This window comes from Coccinella septempunctata, chromosome 7 (assembly GCF_907165205.1).
Source record: "Coccinella septempunctata chromosome 7, icCocSept1.1, whole genome shotgun sequence".
In the NCBI taxonomy this organism is placed as follows: Eukaryota; Metazoa; Arthropoda; class Insecta; order Coleoptera; family Coccinellidae; genus Coccinella; species Coccinella septempunctata.
In genome coordinates this window covers 33,293,458-33,312,745 of record NC_058195.1, presented here as the reverse complement: position 1 = coordinate 33,312,745, position 19,288 = coordinate 33,293,458, and the positions used below count along the sequence as shown (strand labels likewise).

The 19,288-nt window shown below is 36.1% G+C and overlaps 1 protein-coding gene across 1 annotated transcript in view; it reads right to left on the bottom strand.

The window, feature by feature from the left end:
- Nucleotides 1-19,288, bottom strand: part of LOC123316538 — a 30,591-nt gene that overhangs the window by 2,902 nt on the left and 8,401 nt on the right. Inside the window, exons 2-5 of the mRNA XM_044902664.1 lie at nucleotides 2,457-2,537; nucleotides 2,277-2,319; nucleotides 1,964-2,095; nucleotides 1,047-1,184 (exon numbers count right to left, since the gene is read on the bottom strand). Coding sequence (XP_044758599.1) covers nucleotides 1,047-1,184; nucleotides 1,964-2,095; nucleotides 2,277-2,319; nucleotides 2,457-2,486 — 343 coding nt within the window. The 5' untranslated portion in view covers nucleotides 2,487-2,537. The remainder of the gene's footprint in view (nucleotides 1-1,046; nucleotides 1,185-1,963; nucleotides 2,096-2,276; nucleotides 2,320-2,456; nucleotides 2,538-19,288) is intronic.

Genomic DNA, 19,288 nt, shown 5'->3' with positions numbered 1-19,288 from the left:
ATCAGTAGTGTTTCTGATTAACCATTTACTGTCTGTTAATCTGCGGCCTCCTCCTTGGCAGGTTTTTGAAAACACTGGATTATATTCTATTCTATTTGTGCATCATTAAACTTATCTTCTTGAAAGAAATCCGTCAAACTGTGGCTGCCTCACCTCCTCGAAATGCTAGCTCATAAGATATGAGATGAAAAAATTTTTCTGCAGACTCTCCGGCTTGTTTTCATCGTAAAGCTTCAAAATTTGCAGCAATTCTTTGTAAGTAAAAGCCGATGAGCTTTCTTTTCTCTTTTCCGGGTTCATTTGTAATATTTTGCGCACAGCATCTCGTGCACCCCTAGCCGATTTAAATCTTACATCATTAAATGGATCCATCGCAATGCCGAAATCTTCACAATATTTTTCCCGAACAAGTTTTGCTGTCACGTTCCACATTGTTTTCACCACACTTTCTTTATAAAAGGATCCATCCCTCTTGCGCATGTTGCTTGCCCACTCCTTTAAAATGAAGGCAATTTTTTCCACCGGAGTTCCTTGTTCTTATAAGTAATTTCTTTCGGCACAAAACTCTTGAAATTGTCTCCATACTGACGTTTTTGACTTTTTTGTATTCGTTGTAGTAAGATTGTCTATATTCTTATCAATATCTACAGCAGAAGCGTTTCCAAATCGCGACATTGCACTTAGAAAATTAAATTTGACAATGGGTTTTTTATAATGCGTCGTTCACTAAAAAATTTTTCATTGTCCGTAGCAACGATTTTTTCCAATAGCTCCTACGTGCCTGCAATGAGTATAAATTATACAATTATCGTCGCCACTGGTGACGGCAATGTGACACCAACTGACAGCGTCACAGTACGATTTGATGGATTCACAAAATTTTCTTATTAAATTTAACTCTTGCAATGAAAATGAATCGATAATTTTCATTCCACTAGTTAAATTACAACTGAAAATTCTGGAGAGAATTTTCGGCTGTTAGGAGTGGGCTTCACACAACAAAAAGAGCTAAAATTTTATAAGCCTTAATATGAAATTCATTTTACCAGGTAATGTTTGGGCATCTTCTATCACTTTTGTTGGACCAGTATTCATGCTGATCATTGAATCATCAGTACATCCAGTTTGCTGGGACTTTGGATTATCTTCTGTAATTGTTGAAGGTGAAAACAGCATTTCAGTCTCTAAAACATAAATTTTTGTTAATTATTTACGAATTCAGAAAAGAGCAATGTACAGGGTGTTGCCAAATACGTGCAAAAGATTGAGAAAGTGATTTCATGTTGTCTTTTATGTGAACTGAAGTTTTGTGTCTTAGTGGGAGCGCCCAACAAAGTAGCATAGCACTGACATGGTACATACAGATGATTCATAATTTTTAGATATCGCAGATCTGAGTGGAATGTCAGTTATTATTATGCATCACTTTTGTCAGGTATGTGCCATATCAGTGTTACGCTACTTTGGTGGGCGCTCTCCCATACGCAACAGTAAGAGTCGAAATTCAGTATATGGATAATTTAAGTCTTAGTATAATCCATTCAAGGATGATTGACATCTCGGGTTGCTATGAAAAATCTAATTCAAGTTGGTAATAGCCCATAACTAAGGATTTTTTGTTGCGGAATTCAAAATGGTTTTTGACAATCAGCAGTGATCCATAGACGGATTGTATGTGAATCTATGCACTGACCCAAGATAATTTGAATTTTGTACTGCTTTTCATTTTCTTAATTTGATTGAACTAACTGAAAATATATAATTGTATCAATTTCAAATGTTGAATAATAAGCTCTGAATTGAGATATTTCTTTTTTTTAAATACTTTTTTAGGTTATATTTATGTATTTCTGTTGTAATTGAAACTACAGAAATTATTATATCTTGTGACCAGATATTAAGCTGGTTTACTGGGATGTCAATCATTCTTGAATGGACATTATAACATCAAACCGTATTTTACCAGGTAATGCTTGGGATTTCTCTACTTCTTGTGTTGAACTAGTGTATCCCGTTTGCTGGGGCTTCGGAAAAGTATATGTTTTTATTGAAAGTGCTGGGCAGTTGAAGGAATGGCATTTTAAGGCATGTTCTCCTAAAAAAGGCTTCATATGAATATTTTATCCATTTTTGACAGCATGTAACTACTTAAGACTGGGTCTAAGAGCTTAAATTTACATGAAGGACTCCCTTAAATTTCAGCCAAGGAATGGCCCTCTAAAAACTCTCGCACTTATTCAATAACACCATTGCTCAAAGATATAATCATATCTTACCAGAAATTGGCGAATTCAAAGTTTGGATCTTCGACTGAATCGTCTGAAAAACCAGTAATTTCAGGACTTTTTTCCATACACTTCTGTTTCTGAAACATAAAGTTTGCTCCACTAATTAGAAACTCGGCTAAGTATTCCTTATTCAAAGATTTACGATAAGAACAATAAATAATATCATACCAGTGAATGATGAATTGTCAAATGAATCATCTGAAGATTCGGCTACTTGACCATTCCTATTCTCATCTGAACCAGATATTTCTAGAAAAAGATAGAAGTAGAGTAAGAATTCAGAGCAATGTAAGCCTTATTCAAAATTCCACTATGAAAATATATTTGTATCTTACCAGTATTTGCTGAAATCTTTTGCTCATCAGCATCCTCTTTTCTCGATACTTCATAGTTCTGATCAGTAACAATAGTAACATGATCATCTGGTAATGTGGTTCCTTCTGAACTGTCTCTTCTTTCTGAAGGAGAAGCTTGTATTTCTGTGTCTGAAACATTCACAGCGGGTTTCATAAAGCTCTGATTGCCAAATCAAGCGCTTAATCGTCAATCAAATACGAAATTCTATGCAACTTTTTCCGATTTGATTCTCAATCACCGATTTAACCGTCTAATCAAGAAATCGTCCATCAACGCTACGGAATCGTCGGTCAACACCTCGTGATTGTCGATCAGGCAAAAAATGGGTTTCATAAAACATTTTGATGCTTGATCAACCGGAAAGCGCGTCATTTATCGACAATCAAGTTAAACGATTGAATTTGAGCGATTAACATATCAGTTATTCTAGAAATATTATTACCTTTATAAAGAAAATGTTGTCTGATACTTCATCTTCATCAGAAGAAAACAACGAAGAATATTATTTTAGAAGACACCGTTCATTTAAAAACCTAAATGATCCCTTCGAAATGTATAATGTCAGGTTCCATAAAAATTCAGTAATGGAACTTCTTCATAAAATTGGAGAAAAAATTGAGCCCCCCACTAAGAGAAACAGGGCGTTAAATGCAAAAATGCAAATAATAATCGCATTAAGGTTTTATGCAACTGGAGGTTTCCAGATGACAATTGGGGACCATGTAAATATCACGAAACCGACAGTATGCAGAATAGTGAAGAGAGTAAATCAATGAGGATAAATTCAGATGCATACCACCCGACGATATGAATATCGACAAGTGTTACGATCTGAATTGAGCTAGCCAATTTGCCATCGTCAAGGCCCCAAATGGAGTACGTTCCACCGAAGAAAAGCAGATGCTGACCATGGTTTCGGCCTCATTTGGCCTCATCAGAGCAACATAGCATTTTTCCACGGTGGAGAACGTTTAGAATTGATGGAACTTTATTCAATGTTGTCATGTTCTACCGGGTATTATTTACCCAGAGCGCCATCCAACATGAAACGGTATCCGATTCAATCCCCTCCAGATAGAAACCAATACGAAGACAATAGAATATGTCCCATATTTTCCCTAATTCAGTACGCCGATTCGCCTTTGCTAACGTCGGACGCATGATGAATTGGGAAGTCGGAGACGCGCTCAGGTCGCTGCAGAGTACGATGCCAGCGGTACAATAATGAAGAGTGATATCGCCTTTACGGCACTGAATAAATCAATGAGGATAAATTCAGATGCATACCACCCGACGATATGAATATCGACAAGTGTTACGATCTGAATTGAGCTAGCCAATTTGCCATCGTCAGCTCGCTAGCTCAATTCAGATCTTAACACTTGTCGATATTCATATCGTCGGGTGGTATGCATCTGAATTTATCCTCATTGATTTATTCAGTGCCGTAAAGGCGATATCACTCTTCATCAGTGAAGAGAGTTTCAACAGAAATAGCGAAACTGAAACCAAATTACATTTCGATGCCAAAAACCAGGCAAAAAAGGTTGGAAGTTGCTTCAGGCTTCCACGATATTGCTGGGTTACCACGTGATGTGGGCGCTATCGACTGCACACACAAAGAATAATTTCCCCTGGAGGATCCAACGCAGGATCCATGATTCCACAATATTCAATGATTCACCACTCATAGTGGAGATGGAACAAGGCTTGTATGGCAATTGCTATCTGTTGGGTTATAGTGATGCATGCAAGCCTTTTCTACTTACGCCAGTATTAAATCCAGGAACTGGAGCAGAAAGAAGGTATAATCAAGCACACATCAAAACACGCAACTGCATTGAAAGATGCTTTGGTGTGTTGAAAAGACGCTTCCCTTGCTTATATTACGGATTAAGGAACAAGTTAAGTACATCCTTAACAATAATTATTGCATGCTGTGTCCTTCATAATTTGGCCCTGTTAATGACACTGTAGATACACTGGAAGAATTGCCTGAAAATTTTGAAGAAAGTGATATTGTTCATCATGATCAAGGACAACAAAACACAGCCATACGAAATGCATTAATAGCAGACCTTTTTGAGAGGTATGTTTCATAAATTTGAAATATAACTCGATTGTAATTGTAGATATGTTTTCAGATGAACGAGACCAATACTTCAATTCCAGAATATTTATTATTGATATAATTAGGCTTATCACATATTTTGAATCATATCAGGGAATATCAAACAGTAATAATGAATAGAGTAATGAGGATAAATTCAGATGCATACCACCCGACGATATGAATATCGACAAGTGTTACGATCTGAAATGAGCTAGCCAAATGAGGCCGAAACCATGGTCAGCATCTGCTTTTCTTCGGTGGAGCGTACTCCATTTGGGGCCTTGACGATGGCAAATTGGCTAGCTCTATTCAGATCGATATTCATATCGTCGGGTGGTATGCATCTGAATTTATCCTCATTATTTTATTCATTGCCGTTAAGGCGTTATCACTCTTCATTAATAAATAGAGTTTTTCCTGAAATTTTTATTGAAATACATATGTACATAAATGAAGTATGATAATTAACTTTGCTGCAACTTACGAAGTTGCAGTTTCAGAATTTTCTGCTCTATTTTAGCATTTTCCAATTTTTTCAAGTAATATCTATCTTTGGGATTAAGGGTTTTTTTTCTAATTGGCCTGTTCAAGGGGGCTCTAGTTTTATTAAGTTTTTTGGTAACAGGAGGCAAGGAGGTAGAGGTAAGTTCTCCGCAAGGTTCTGGATCAAGACATTGGTTGGGATTGGGATTAACTCCTTGGTCAGGAATAGGATCTGGATCTCCTAGGTTAGGAATGGGATCTGTCTCTACAGCTGGGATAGGATATTCTGAAAAGTAATTTATATTAGCAATTGGCATAATACAGATAATGAATGAAGAGATAGAAGATATCTGGCTGAATAATGTTAGCTATGTAACATTATATTGTATTCTTATGGATATTCCAGAATTAAAAATGATATAGGTAACAAAGTGAAAGGTTCACATCAACTGCAATGGTATCATAAGTTCAAACTCACATTTTTTGTATCAAATATAATATGAGAACTGATATTAACTCAAATCCTCTACCTCACATGAATAATACAATCAAAACATTAAATAACAAAATTCAGGAAAATGGATATTATCCTACGTTCTGTATCATCCAACATATTTTTGAATGACCCTCCTCCTGTAGCCATCATTTCTTTCTGTAATCAATACAACTGTATTATTATTCAAATAGATGACCACAATGTGCATGCCATTCGTTCAATCTCAAAATGTCTGATGATACTTTTTCCTGCCTAGCCTTCTCTCGTAATTGGTCGATATTGATGTTTTCCTCCCCTTGCTCCATATTATTCAATAATTCTCTATATCTATCCTCCTTCAATGAAAGTTGATCAAAATGCAATAAACTTATTTAATAAAATTCAAATTGGCACATACATTTTCCAGAGCCAAGTCCTTTCTTCCTCTCCTTTTGAGGTTTTCGTATAGGGTTTTTAATTGTTGGGAGGTCCTGGGCACTGACGAGCAAGCATTGAAATTGCGAGAAATTTCCTCCCAAGCCTCCCTTTTACATTCAGAGCTGACTTTATTGGTCAGCTTACATTCAACTATGTCTTTTTGCTGAAAAAAAAAATAAGTAATGAATTTTACCGACTTCCACGGAATTATTCAGAAAGATGACAAATTATACTTACGTTTCTACCAGCGAAAGCAGTAAGTTTTTATCTTCGTTCGTGTAATTTGTGCTTCTTGCAAACTTTTTTTGTCCCAACATTTTAAGTGGATTGAATGAGTAAGCAACGCCAACAACAATGTTAATCCAAAATTTGAAATGAAATGACGCTTGTGCACAGAACGAAGTATTAATGACATAATCTTAGACAACGTACAGTTTGTCTATGAAAATAACTTGGTGTTTCTATGTTTCTGTTGATCGGGACTTCAGAAAAGCGAGGTTGTCAGATTGTATTCCTCAATTAACTGACCTAGGTTTCTGATTTCACAATCAAATTTTATGAACGCGAATTTAGTTGATCTGCCGATGAAATTTGAATGAGCAATCAGATGATCCAGGAATCAACGAATCTTTATGGAACCCGCTGTTAATCTTTCAAATACTTTTTCTTTCATAGCCTCCTTCACCTCCTTGGTCTTTATATCCAATGCTTGCTGTATGCCCAGATATTTGTAGCCTTCTCGGGGTCCCATCTTCCCGTCCGTCATCATTACCTCTACATCATCATTGATTTTTCACACACACACACACTACTCTACTTCTATTTCCATGTTTATTTCTTCACTGAAGGATGATACTATACTGAACCCTATTCATTCATTCATTCATTGCTGTATCCCGTTATCGGGAATTAATCTACAAAAAGACTTACAATTTCATGGGGCTATTAGCGATGTTGTAAGGATCATTTTTCTTGAATACCGGTATAATGATAGACTTTTTCAAAATATCTGGAAATTTACCGGAAGAAACAGATATATTCATTAAATGAGCAAAATGACCAGCAATGGAATCGGCAATGGATTTGAAAACTCACTGAAATGGAATCAACTCCAGTCATTTCTTGTTCTTAAGTGCTTTGATAACATTAATAATTTCATTTTCTGTGACTGGATGGAAAAAAAAATCTACATTCAGTATTTTTGAAGTTGTGCATGATTGTGATAGCGTTTTCCCATAAAACTCCATGATTCTGGTGTAGGTTACCGTAGAAGAATGGCTGCCAAACGCCGCAGCTACTTGACCTGAATCCGTACAAAGATCTCCATTCAACTTCAAAGATATTCTCTTATGAGCATTGGGTGATTTTCCAATTTCAACATTAACCAGTTCCCAGACAGTCTTATTTTTCTGATGTTAATTCTCAACTAGATTACTAAAGTACCGCCGTATAGTATTGTCAAGTAGTTGATTGTAATAAACTTTGGCAGACTTGTTGATTAGTAATGACTGCTGTGTCTTCAACCTAAAATGCATCCAATGAAGATTTTTCAAATGTATGCTGAAGCGTTTAATCTCCGGTGTTATCCAATTCTTTGAGATATTATTATTACTAGTAGTGCGCCTCAATGGACAACATTCTTTAAAAATTGACTTGAGAGTGCCAATAAAATAGTCAAATATAACATTAATGTCAAAATCTGAGTATACTTCTGAAAAACTGGTATCTTGAATACGAATATTAAAATTATCAAGATTATATGAGGTAATACGCCTATAATGCTGTGGCTTGTCATTAACTACCGTTTTAAAAGGAATAGCAGTACAATATTCAAGCGATAAAACTTTATGATCAGCAAGATTTGCCTCATATACTGTGGTTTTACAAGAATTTTTTGTGCATTAGTCAAAATATAGTACACAGTTGAACTAGTTGTTTTCCCTTTACTGTCAGTGAATACCCTAGTTGGTTCGAGCGATGTGATGTGCAAATCAAAACAACCAAGAAAGTCCTGAAAAAGGCATTTTGACCGAGAATTCATTTTAACAATATTAATGTTCAGGTCTCCACATATAAACAAAATTTTACATTTTTCCAGTCAATCTAGAATCTACTCCTCTAAAGTTTACAGGAAGATTGATACAGCCCATTGGCTTAAATTTTTGACCAGTATAAAGGGAAAGAATGGTACTAGTTTTAGTGTTGAATATCAGATCTTTAATCTTAGAGATCAGACTAAATGATACGTAACATGGCTTGTAGTCTTCAGGGGATGGTCATAAGGCGGCTTGACTAAATATTGCCCCTTTGCTGATATCATGTACCAACGGTATTATATATTGTTTCTCGTCAGCCACGTTGATAAATTCTGTTTCCTTCTGCGTACGAGTGAGCAGTTCTTGGAGTTCATTAATCTCTGAAAATAGCCAACACAAATATGCTCTTTGCTCCATATGGTCTCGCATTTTACCAGACTTAGAAACGACACGCTCCGATAATTTAACATAAGCTGCATATTTCTTCTTCATGTACAGTAATGAGTTAGGTACATCATTCATTATATATAAAAGCAGTCTGAGCTCGGCCTGTGCCTGTCTGACTCGGAGATTCACTGCATCTATTGATTTTATCAGCATCTTCGCGGAGGGAAGAGTTAGCTCGATCTCTTGTCTTTTAATAACAACTCGGATACTCTTAGTTCTACTCCTGGAGTCGAGATATCTATTCCAAAATCTTGTTGTAAATTGTTGGAAAGTTGGTGCTCCTTTCTTGGGAGTCTCTCCTGATGTTGTAGTCGTACTAGTGGATGGTATAAGAACACTGGCTTCATCCACTGTTAACACCCCCTTATCTCTGATGGGCGCTAAAATGGAAGCGTCCTGTAAGGGCTCAAACCTTAGATTCAACGTTACTGCATCGTTAAACTCTTTATCATCTAAAATATCTGAAGAGATATCGCTGTTCTCAAATGGATCAGTCATTATGATATAGAGGGCGCTGTCTTAGCTTATCCGCCAATAATCCTTTAAGTTAAACTTTAAGTGATTTTGGTCGCCATCCTCGTCGCCACTGTTAAATATCTGTCGATATTTTGTAATAGATTTATATAATTTGATATAAATCGGGTTCACTCAATTTGGAATAAATTTCGGTAAATGTTATTCTTAATTAGTTTATTATTCAACTGTCTTGTTACAACTAAAAATGCACATCTGCACACATCACATATGCGCAACCACCGTTGCCATATATACAATATGTAACAATTATCAAAGCTTTGAGTGAATATACCCATTTTTTTAAATTGAAAGATGTTGAAATATGAAAAAAAAAACATGTTTCATCAATAGCCTTACCAGAGGAATTAACTTCATTGATGTTCTCCTCATTACAGTGATTGCTTTTTTCCTTCACTATTTTCAAGGATAATTTCTCCATACTTTTCGCAATGGTCTTTATCTATATTATTTGATGACAATTCAATTTTCACCAGTTCTGAAAAATAAAAACCAGGTAATAAAAAAGAATAAGGAACCTATTTATATACAGGGTGTTTCATCATAAACTGGACAAACATATATGGTCGGTAGTTGATACCAGGAGAATCATTTTTGCCCAAAATTTTTAAAATGAGCTGTCGAAAAATTCCAGATGGTAATATGAATTTATAAAAAAAATTCATATTACCGCATAAAATGTTTCAACAGCTCAATTTGAAAATTTTAAGAAACGGTTTGATATTTTTGGATTCCGTTCTCATATTCATGTTAGGTATAGAAGGAAATACAACCCGGAATTTTTTTTTGCTGTAGACATGTAAAAAAAAGTTGTGTTCGATTTATAAAAAAATTTCTTCAAGGAAATTCTTCGGAAATTGGGTTCATTCAGAATATGAAATTCAATTTGGCAAACGAAAAAAATCATATTCATTAGAATATTGCTCGAAAATGACTTTGAACACCCTGTATCTCGCTTATGCGATGATTATGGTATATGTCATAAGGCAAAAACCGCTCGACCGAGCGGTTAGCGGATTATTTAAAACACACATATGTGATCCACTTCTATTTATGCCCCACCTCAGGTTTTGATGATTATTTTTTATGAGGAATCGAATAATAGTAATCTCAATCTGCAGAAATTTATAATTCAGTAGCTATGATGTTTTGAATGTTCATTAAATGCACTCAATTATGACATTTGAATGAATTTCATGAAAAAATAATTCCATGCATAAAAATATCATTTTTTTCGATTTGAATGTACGTTTAAAGGACAGAAAAGTGAAAATGTAATATTTCATGATTATATAATGATATATCATATATTTCGATGAAATTTTCGAAAAATCGTTTCTCTCAAATTAAAAGTTTGCTGAGATTGATAGTTCTTCGAATATATTTTGTATATTCTCCTGCAACCAGGAAAAATCTGGAAAAAACTCTGACGTAGGCACAATGTCGAATTCGAGATAACGCACTTCACAAAAGTTTCAAAATATCATAACTGTCGAACTATGAGTTCCCACAGATTGAGACTAATACAATTCGATTCCTTATAAAAATTCTATCTATAAAAAAATAATTATTCAAATCTGAGGTGGGGTATAAATCGAAGTTTTACACAAACACTTTTTCAGCAATATTTTTCGGTGAGCTGTGTAATAGTTTTGAAATAGTGGAATGGCCGTTTTTCATTTGAACCTCCAATTTAGGAACAGCCTGTACTAGGAAAAAAACTTGACCAGACCTGGACGGCGCCTCATGGATAGTTAACCTGTTCGCAGGAAAAAACCCTATATTTGACGCCCCCTTAGTAGTGCTGTCTCTATAAACGGCTGTGGTAGTGCCTTTGTGTGCTTGTGTGATGCACGCCTCCTCCGGGCCACCTTAATTGTCAATCAACAGTGGATTTCCCGCTTCAAAATTGAAAAAGGTTGCATGGGCGGAGATAGATGGGGGGCCTGGGGAGGCGAGTCGATAATCAAATTTGAAAAATAAACTTCGTTGTCCCTGGGCTGTTGGTCACTGCCTTCCACGTCCCCCGTGAAAAATTTACCACCCATAGTTGCAGTTGTACTGTTCACATGACTCGATCAAAGTTTTTCAAGGCAATCAATTATTTCTACAATTGACCAAGGAGTTACGTATTACCTTAATAACTTGCGGAACTGAATTATTGATTGGCAACAAATCGAAATTATTCAATCAATCCAACCAGGTACTAGTATTTGAATGAATACCAACGAGAACAAATTACTAACGGAGTAACAATAAAATCAATCTACCAAAAATACTTATCAACACGAGGTACATTGAAAACCAACGAATTTTTAATAGAAAGACACAGTTGTTTACTTCCACTACACAAGAGTTTCGCATCAAACCATTTCGAATGCCATTTGGCACTACACCGTCCATTTTCGCGTAGTTTTATATTTGATGATTTCAATGATATACTCCATCATCGAATAAAACTAATCCATACATATTTGTTGGCGAAAATGATAGCTCTTAAGTTGTTGAGATAAAAGGACTGTATTGAAAAAAAGCGTATCAGAAACCTCGCCAGTGCCAACGGTCGATTGAGCTCTTCTTCAAGTCACTGTTTAATTCTTATTGTGCACATCAACACAGCACTTTCACTATAGTCACAGTGAAATAAGTAGTTTTGGAAAATAGCGAAGAAATACCAAAAAACGTAGCGATAAGCGGTTAAGCAGCAGTATGTCGATTGTAACGAATGTCATTGGACGGTTTCGTACTCAAAGTCTCCATGTGCCCGGTCCATCCATTTCAACGGGTCTTGTATCAATTCCTTCGTCTATCTGGCGCCTCTGTGGGTTCTTATTTCTTCAGTCCATTTTCTTCTTGTCTTTTCTCGGGCTTCTTTCTTGCTTGTTCGGTCGTGGTAGATCTCTCGTCTTTCTTCTGCGAGGAGGTCGGCTGGTATCATCCCAGCGATGATGAGCGCTGCTATACCTGAAACATTTTTATAAGCTCTGATAGAACTTACTACGACACCTCTCTGCGCCTTTCTAATCTTATCTTAGACGTGAGCGTAGCGCACTGAAGTTCCTCTACGGGATTCTGCGTGGTGAGATTGATTGTTCATTTCTCTTGAGTAAGGTTAACATTCATGTACCTAGACCTGGTCTGAGGCAATATAACACCTTCTATGTTGATTTTGGTAGGACAAATGTTATGTCACGGTCTCCTATCAACTTCATGTGTAACTTATATGACAGTTGTTGTGGCCGATGTGATATCTACTACGATGAACTATCAGTAATTTTGATGTGCCATTTGGAGAGTCGTGGTGGGGGTTCGTGACCTTTTTCGGTTTATTTTGTACGCTTGGGATAAGGATGTGATTGGTATGCTGTTGAATTATTTTTTTTTTCGAGTATTGGGGGAATAACATATTTTTTTTTGTAAGATTTCATGTAGTAATTTTAAGGCACCATTGGATATATTTTTATATGCTATTGTAAGGATCACATATGTGGTCTGGATTAAGTTTTTCAATCGCATTTGTTTGTTTGATCATTTTTCTCTGTTATTGGGTGTAACCTGTTGAGAATAAATGTATTATGACTTTAGCCTTGCGGCTTTCACACTCCTCTTCAGAAGAAAATTCACTTATCCCAGATATCTCAGATATCAAAAGCGTTAAGCTCTGTTGGAGCCCTTTCCAGGTTTTCGGGCTCGTGGTGGTGGTCGGGTCCGGGTCGCTCCTCGCCTCCCTGCTGTAGGTTGGATTCCCGCACCACCCGCACTTCCTGTCGGAGTAGACGGTGTTCCTCTGAATTTCCCATGTACTTGCGTACAGTTCTCGCCGTCCCAGCAGTACCGCCTTCTACATGACTCTATAGATATTTTCGTCCAGCTGAAGGTTCCTCAAGTTCTCTAGTAGTTACTTCGGTATCAGGCCTGTAGATGATATGACAATAGGGATGGTCTTGACAGCTTTCAGCTTCCACTGTCTCCTGGTTTGCTCCTCGAGATCTCTGTACTTTGAAATTTTTTCAGTGTGCCTATCTAGAAGATTGTTATTATTTGGAATCGCCACATCGATGAATAGTGCTCTGTTCTCATCCTTAATGAGCAATATGAGGTCTGGTTTATTGTGGGATATTTTCCGGTCTTTGAGTACCGTGCGATCCCAGTATAGCTTGTGATGTTCATTTTCCAATACAGCATCCGGATGGTAATTGTAATAAGGAACCTTTTTCGAACTTAGAAGTTGGTGTTTTAGTGCCAATTCTTGGTGAAGAATCTTGGCAACGGCATCATGTCTATTTTTGTACTCCGTGCCCGCGAACTTCTGACATCCCCCGGTGATGTGCTGGATAGTTCCATGTTTCGCACAGCCATAACGACAGCTATCATCCGCCACTGAGGCATCCTTGGCTATATATTTCATGTAGTTCCTTGTTGGAATCACTTGATCCTGGATGGTGAGCATGAAGCCCTCTGTCTCAGGAAACAACCTTCCGGAAGTCAGCCAGTAGTTCGACGCAGATATGTCGACGTAATCATGGTTTACCTCGTTCTGGTGCTTCCCATGCAAAGGTTTGCCAATCAGTTTTTGCATTTTACTTTCTGCAGAGTGTTCGACGGTTTCCAAGTGGTCCTGCTGTAGCTTTAACGGTGTAGAAGTATCAGCAACACAAACTACTCGATGGAGTTCTGATGAAATAGCCCTGCTCAGTCCTTCAATTTCCTGGGTCATACGGTTGGACAAATCAACAATTCCTCTACCCCCCAGATGTCGTGTCAGCTCTGTCCGTTCTATTTAGCTTTTGGGCTGATGTTTATTGTATTTAGTCAGCATCGTCCTTATTTTTCTCCGTAAGGCTGCTGAATCGGTGGTGGTCCAAGAGATGATACCGAATGGGTAGCTCAGCGCCGAGCAAGCGTAGGTATTGATAGCTTATTATTATTATTATTGCTTCAATTTTTACCTGGCTTTTTCTTATGGGAAAGCTTTTCCACACATCAGTACATTTAGCATGAAAAAATTTGCAAGTAGTAATGAAAACAATTCCAATATCTATATCGACACAAGGAACCTTGTGCCGATTCGATACTTTTGGGAACGATATATATTTCGAATAATGAAAATGGCATAAAACGCCAACACTTCTTCTGTAGAAATGTCTTGATTAGCAGCACTAAAAATTTTTTCGCCACAGCATAGTTCACAATTTTTTCTGCGAAGGATTCCATTTTGTCCTGCACATGGTTAAAGGGGTGTGAGTCTTTTAAAATATCATACGGCACTTTTCCCGAAAAGAACGGGTCAATTACTTTTCACATCATTTACCGTTGGGAGGAATTCGAATTATTTAAAAATTGTCTAATTGCTGCGTAGTTTTCTTCTAGAAGGTTGTGAAATTACCAGTTTTCTATATTCAATTAATCCTTTTTTACTCTCTTCGATTCCTTCGATAGGGAGGGCCCAATTATTATTATTATATTGGATCAACCTGCTACTGAATTCATTTATTTTTTCTTAAACTGGAGGCGATCACACTAAGAGACTGCCTGCTTCTCTTATGAGGTCTGTTGAGATAATGATTTCGATCTGACATTTTTGAAATGTCGGAGTGGGCACCATCTCCTATGACAACACTATCAATATCCTTAAATAATTGAGGATATTTCACAATCAATTATTTTGCCGGATATTCTAGTTTTTATTTGTGTCATTTCATGAACAATGGTGTGAAAAATGTGTGTAATATATTGTTTTTCACGTTTTTCGTCTCGATAATGTTTTACGACTTCCAGTGGAAGCTTATGCAGAGGAATTCTGAAATTAGACCATACTTCTTCCATGTTGGTGTCTGTCGCTATTGAGTTGCCGAGAAGATCTTCGTTTTCTATATTGGCCATGTGGGTATCATCACTTAGAGGGATGAAAAAATCCGCAGAACTAGCCTTAAAGCTCGTACTAACACATGAACTATCAGATTGGGGCAGATTATATTGCGAGACCCATTTTTCGCCTTTTTGCAACAATATAAATGTTCCCTTCTAAGATGGATGACAATTTCATCTTCATCCAAACGGGTACCACCAACATCAGATTCAAGAGCTAGTTGATCACCCTCAATGTGGAGTTTTTGAGAAGCTGCAAAATAATTTTTTTAGAGCCTTGATTAATTGGGATGATACCATTTTTTTTCAATTCATGGTAGAAGATAATAAATATAATTTTTTTTCAAAGAACTGATTCATACCCATATACTTATAAAGGAAGATAGACCACAATTTACTGGGGAAAAACATCAAGTTTGTTTATTTTCTTTGTTGCCAAATCTATGCGACGTTCAGGCATATCGCGTATGAAAAAACTGATTATCGAGAAATTGAGCTGGAAAATCACTAATACAGAGATTGAAACGTGTAAGGAAAGCCTTAATATTCCAAGTTTAATAAATTAAAAATTTGCTGTAATTGACAAGGTCAATATTTTGTCTTGAAATTTCAGAAGAAAAAAACATCTGAAGTGCGCTCGAAATGTTTACCTGTTTAATTTGTCGACAGCTGAAATTATTTTCGAATTAACTTCTATTGGCAGTATTTCGCAGACTAAATATTCTGATATTTATTAAAGAAAAGTTTTTAAAATGGTGAGATATTGTTATATTTGCAAAATTAATCCCAAGGATCCTGGAAACGAAGGACATTCGTAAGTAAAGGTTAATTCAATGTTTGTTTCGGAATTCAGTGTTGACTCGTACCACTTTCAATTTCGCGGGAAGTCTAGAAAATCGCCGCCAAAGGTTTATACTTCTCTTTTTTTTTATGATTATTGTTCTTCATGTATAAAAAGCTTATTGGCTTCTTCCTTGAGCGATCTGTTACGTTGGTTTCAAAAAATTTCTCTTGAAGCCTGTATTCGAGTTTAAAAATATTTGGATTTGGGTAATCAACTTGAACGCAACTGACCCCAGACCATTTTACGACATTTCCACAATCATCTTTATATATTTTCATTGTAGTTTTAAGCAATGGGTCTTTCAAATCGAAAAAGTCGACTTGATTCATTTCTTTTACGATATATGGCTTTTTTATGCATGCCATCCGTGCCATCGTGTACCATTGCCCAGGGTTATAGATAGGTATTCTTCTAGCACATGTTTCAATTGCACTGTGCATCGAGTCGCCTTCGTTTTGGGTATGTCCTACCTCCATGAAATGTAAAGTAATCTTCATTTTATACTTAACAACAGCATATAGGAGCATAACATGAACAAATTTATTTTTGTTTTGGCCCGCACAATTGTCCGAATTGTCTTTGCAACCCTCTAGTGCTTTTTGTTTGATATATTCCAAAACGCAGCAACCAATTTCACATGTACCTCGTGATGCGATTGCTTCATGCCACATATAACAGTATCCCTGTTTTTTCCAGCCTCATTCTTCTTCTTTGCAATATTCACACCTTTAACACTACATCATCATAATAGCATGGTTCATAAATGGATGCAAAATCCGTGATGGCTCTAATAATTTTTTTTACCTCAATCATAAGGCGACCGATCAGTCTCAATTTTGATCGTATGAAGTAATTTAGATGAAGTTTTCGGTATTTTCTGCATGAAGAATTACATTAAATTATGGCCAATTCATCATACCTTATTATTCACGATACATCATCATCCCTCAGTTTAAGAATGATGATGTTTTTCAAAACAGTATCTGCTTTTTTGTGCACAACTGCATCTTCTTTTCATTTGAGTCTTCTGATGCCAGTTTCAGAATAAAACCCCCTGCAATGCGGACAAACCTGATAATCGTTGAAATTTTTTTTTAATTTAATTTGAGGTCTTCTGGTGACAAGAAGTTGGCCATTATTGTAGGCCTTTTTTGTTTTGAACTCAAAGTTGCCTTTCTTCCTAAGTGAAGAAATATCTTCCTGACGTTCTTTGTAACCTAAAATTAGGAGTAATGAATAAAATAGGAACATTTTCAATATGTTCTTGGATCAAGTGTATAACCCAGTAGAGGAACAACGTAATTGAACGAAACGAGACTAAATGTTTGGCTTTGTAGTGGAGGTACATAGTAGACAAAGAGAGAACTACAATATGCTTAGCAACTTTGCTAACCGTACTGTAATTATAGTTATTTTTACGATAATTGCAACTTGACATGCTATTGTACTACAAACTACAATGCTAGGCAACGAACCCAGTTCCGTCAGTTCAGCCTGACTACATCACCCTCCCAACAGGTGCTTATGTACATTGTGCAATGTGGTAGTCTAAGCATTTCTTGACACTAATGCCAGTACAACTATGTAAAAAAAAATTACCTTTTGGTAAAAGCAGCAACTTCTTCACTTCGATGCAATCTTTATGAACAGTCTCGATATGTCTGGCAAACTTTGTGACCAACTTCTTGCAATATACTTATGCAGAAATATCTCTTACTCTTATTTTTCGGATTTTGGATTTCTTTTATATCGACGAAAGATGTGTTGGCACTTTCCAGAGAAGTGTCATTCCTTCTCGCCTTATTCACATTTTCATCATAATATTCTGAAAATAAAACTGTAATCAAAAATATAGAAAATTTTAAATAACATTCTACTCTGGAATCCTTCGTTGAACAGAAAAATCACATGATAATTCTACAATACACTGATTTTTATTAGGTCAAATTGAGCGTGGCCTCTAAAATATTATGTACTGAAAAAATAAAATTGGGAAAAGCAGACAATAAAACAATAAGATTTTGGGCATAATGACTTGAGCTGTTATCTAAGTATTACCATCTGAAATTCATGAACTATTGCTTATTTTCACTTGAATGTATTGTGAAATGCAAATGGTATAAAAAAAAACAAATGTTGCATTGCTAGCCTCACCAGATACATTATCTTCATTGGAGTCATCATTATTATTTTTGCTTTGTGCAATTTCTTCGTTTTCATATGTACTGTTTTTTCATTCATTCATTTTTCATTTCATTTCATTATGATCCAATCCAGCATCAGAATATTCTGAAAATAAAACTGTAATTAAAAATATAGAAAATTTGAAATAACGTTCCACTCTGGAATCTCTTGTTGAACACAAGATTCACATGATAATTCTACAATACACTGATTTTTAATTCAAATTGAGCGTGGTTCCTAAAAAATTATGTACTGAAAAATAAAATTAGGAAACGCAGACAATGAAACAAGAGATTTTGGGCATAATGACTTGAGCTGTTATCTGAGTATTACCATCCGAAATTCATGAATTATTGCTAATTTTCACTTGAATGTATTGTGACATGCAAGTGGTATAAAAAAAAACAATTGTTGCATTGCTAGCCTGACCAGAAACACTATCTTCATTGGAGTCATCATTATTACTTATATTATATTGAATTGATGATCAGCATCCTCACTAGTGACATGATCACTAGTAGTTTTCCACATTTTTTTAGTGTGGTACCCAATTCCAAGGCTGTTGCAGGAGCTTTATATTCCTGCAGCAGAGTGTCCAATTTTGCAGTTTTATTTACTGCCTCCAACACTTTATCAAAATAATCGGGGCAGTAAATTATTGAATAGTCACGAATATGGGGGTCAATTCTTTTCAATTCGATTAAAAATCGCCCGATTAATCGTAGTTTTGATCTAATCATCTTATGGAGATGTGGCAGTCGATATTTTGTGCACAAAGAATTGCCAAATGCAATCGCCAACTTATCATATTTTATTATTCGGGTGACCTCATCATCCCGGAGGACCGGGAAAACTATATCCCCCAATACAGGGCTTGCGATTTTATGTATATCAGATTTTACCCTGTTACTTAATATTGTCGTGAATCTGTCCCCTTTTTTATAAGACGGTAAACATTTAGGGTAGTGTTTCCGTATCGTATATTTGGAGAACATGCCCTTAAAAGAGGGTCATATTTTATAATCATTCATAGTTTTTTTCAAATTTTTCATTGGCCTCCGTGTGACGATAAGCTCCCCCGAATTTAGATTCTCGTCAGTGTTGTACTGGTAAGATCCTTCCTTCCCCAGTACATCAATTATTTTTCTCCTTTCCTCGCAACTTTTAGGTAGCAGAGAAAATTTTTGAACTTCTTCTTCTCCATGCTTCCTCTCAAGGTGG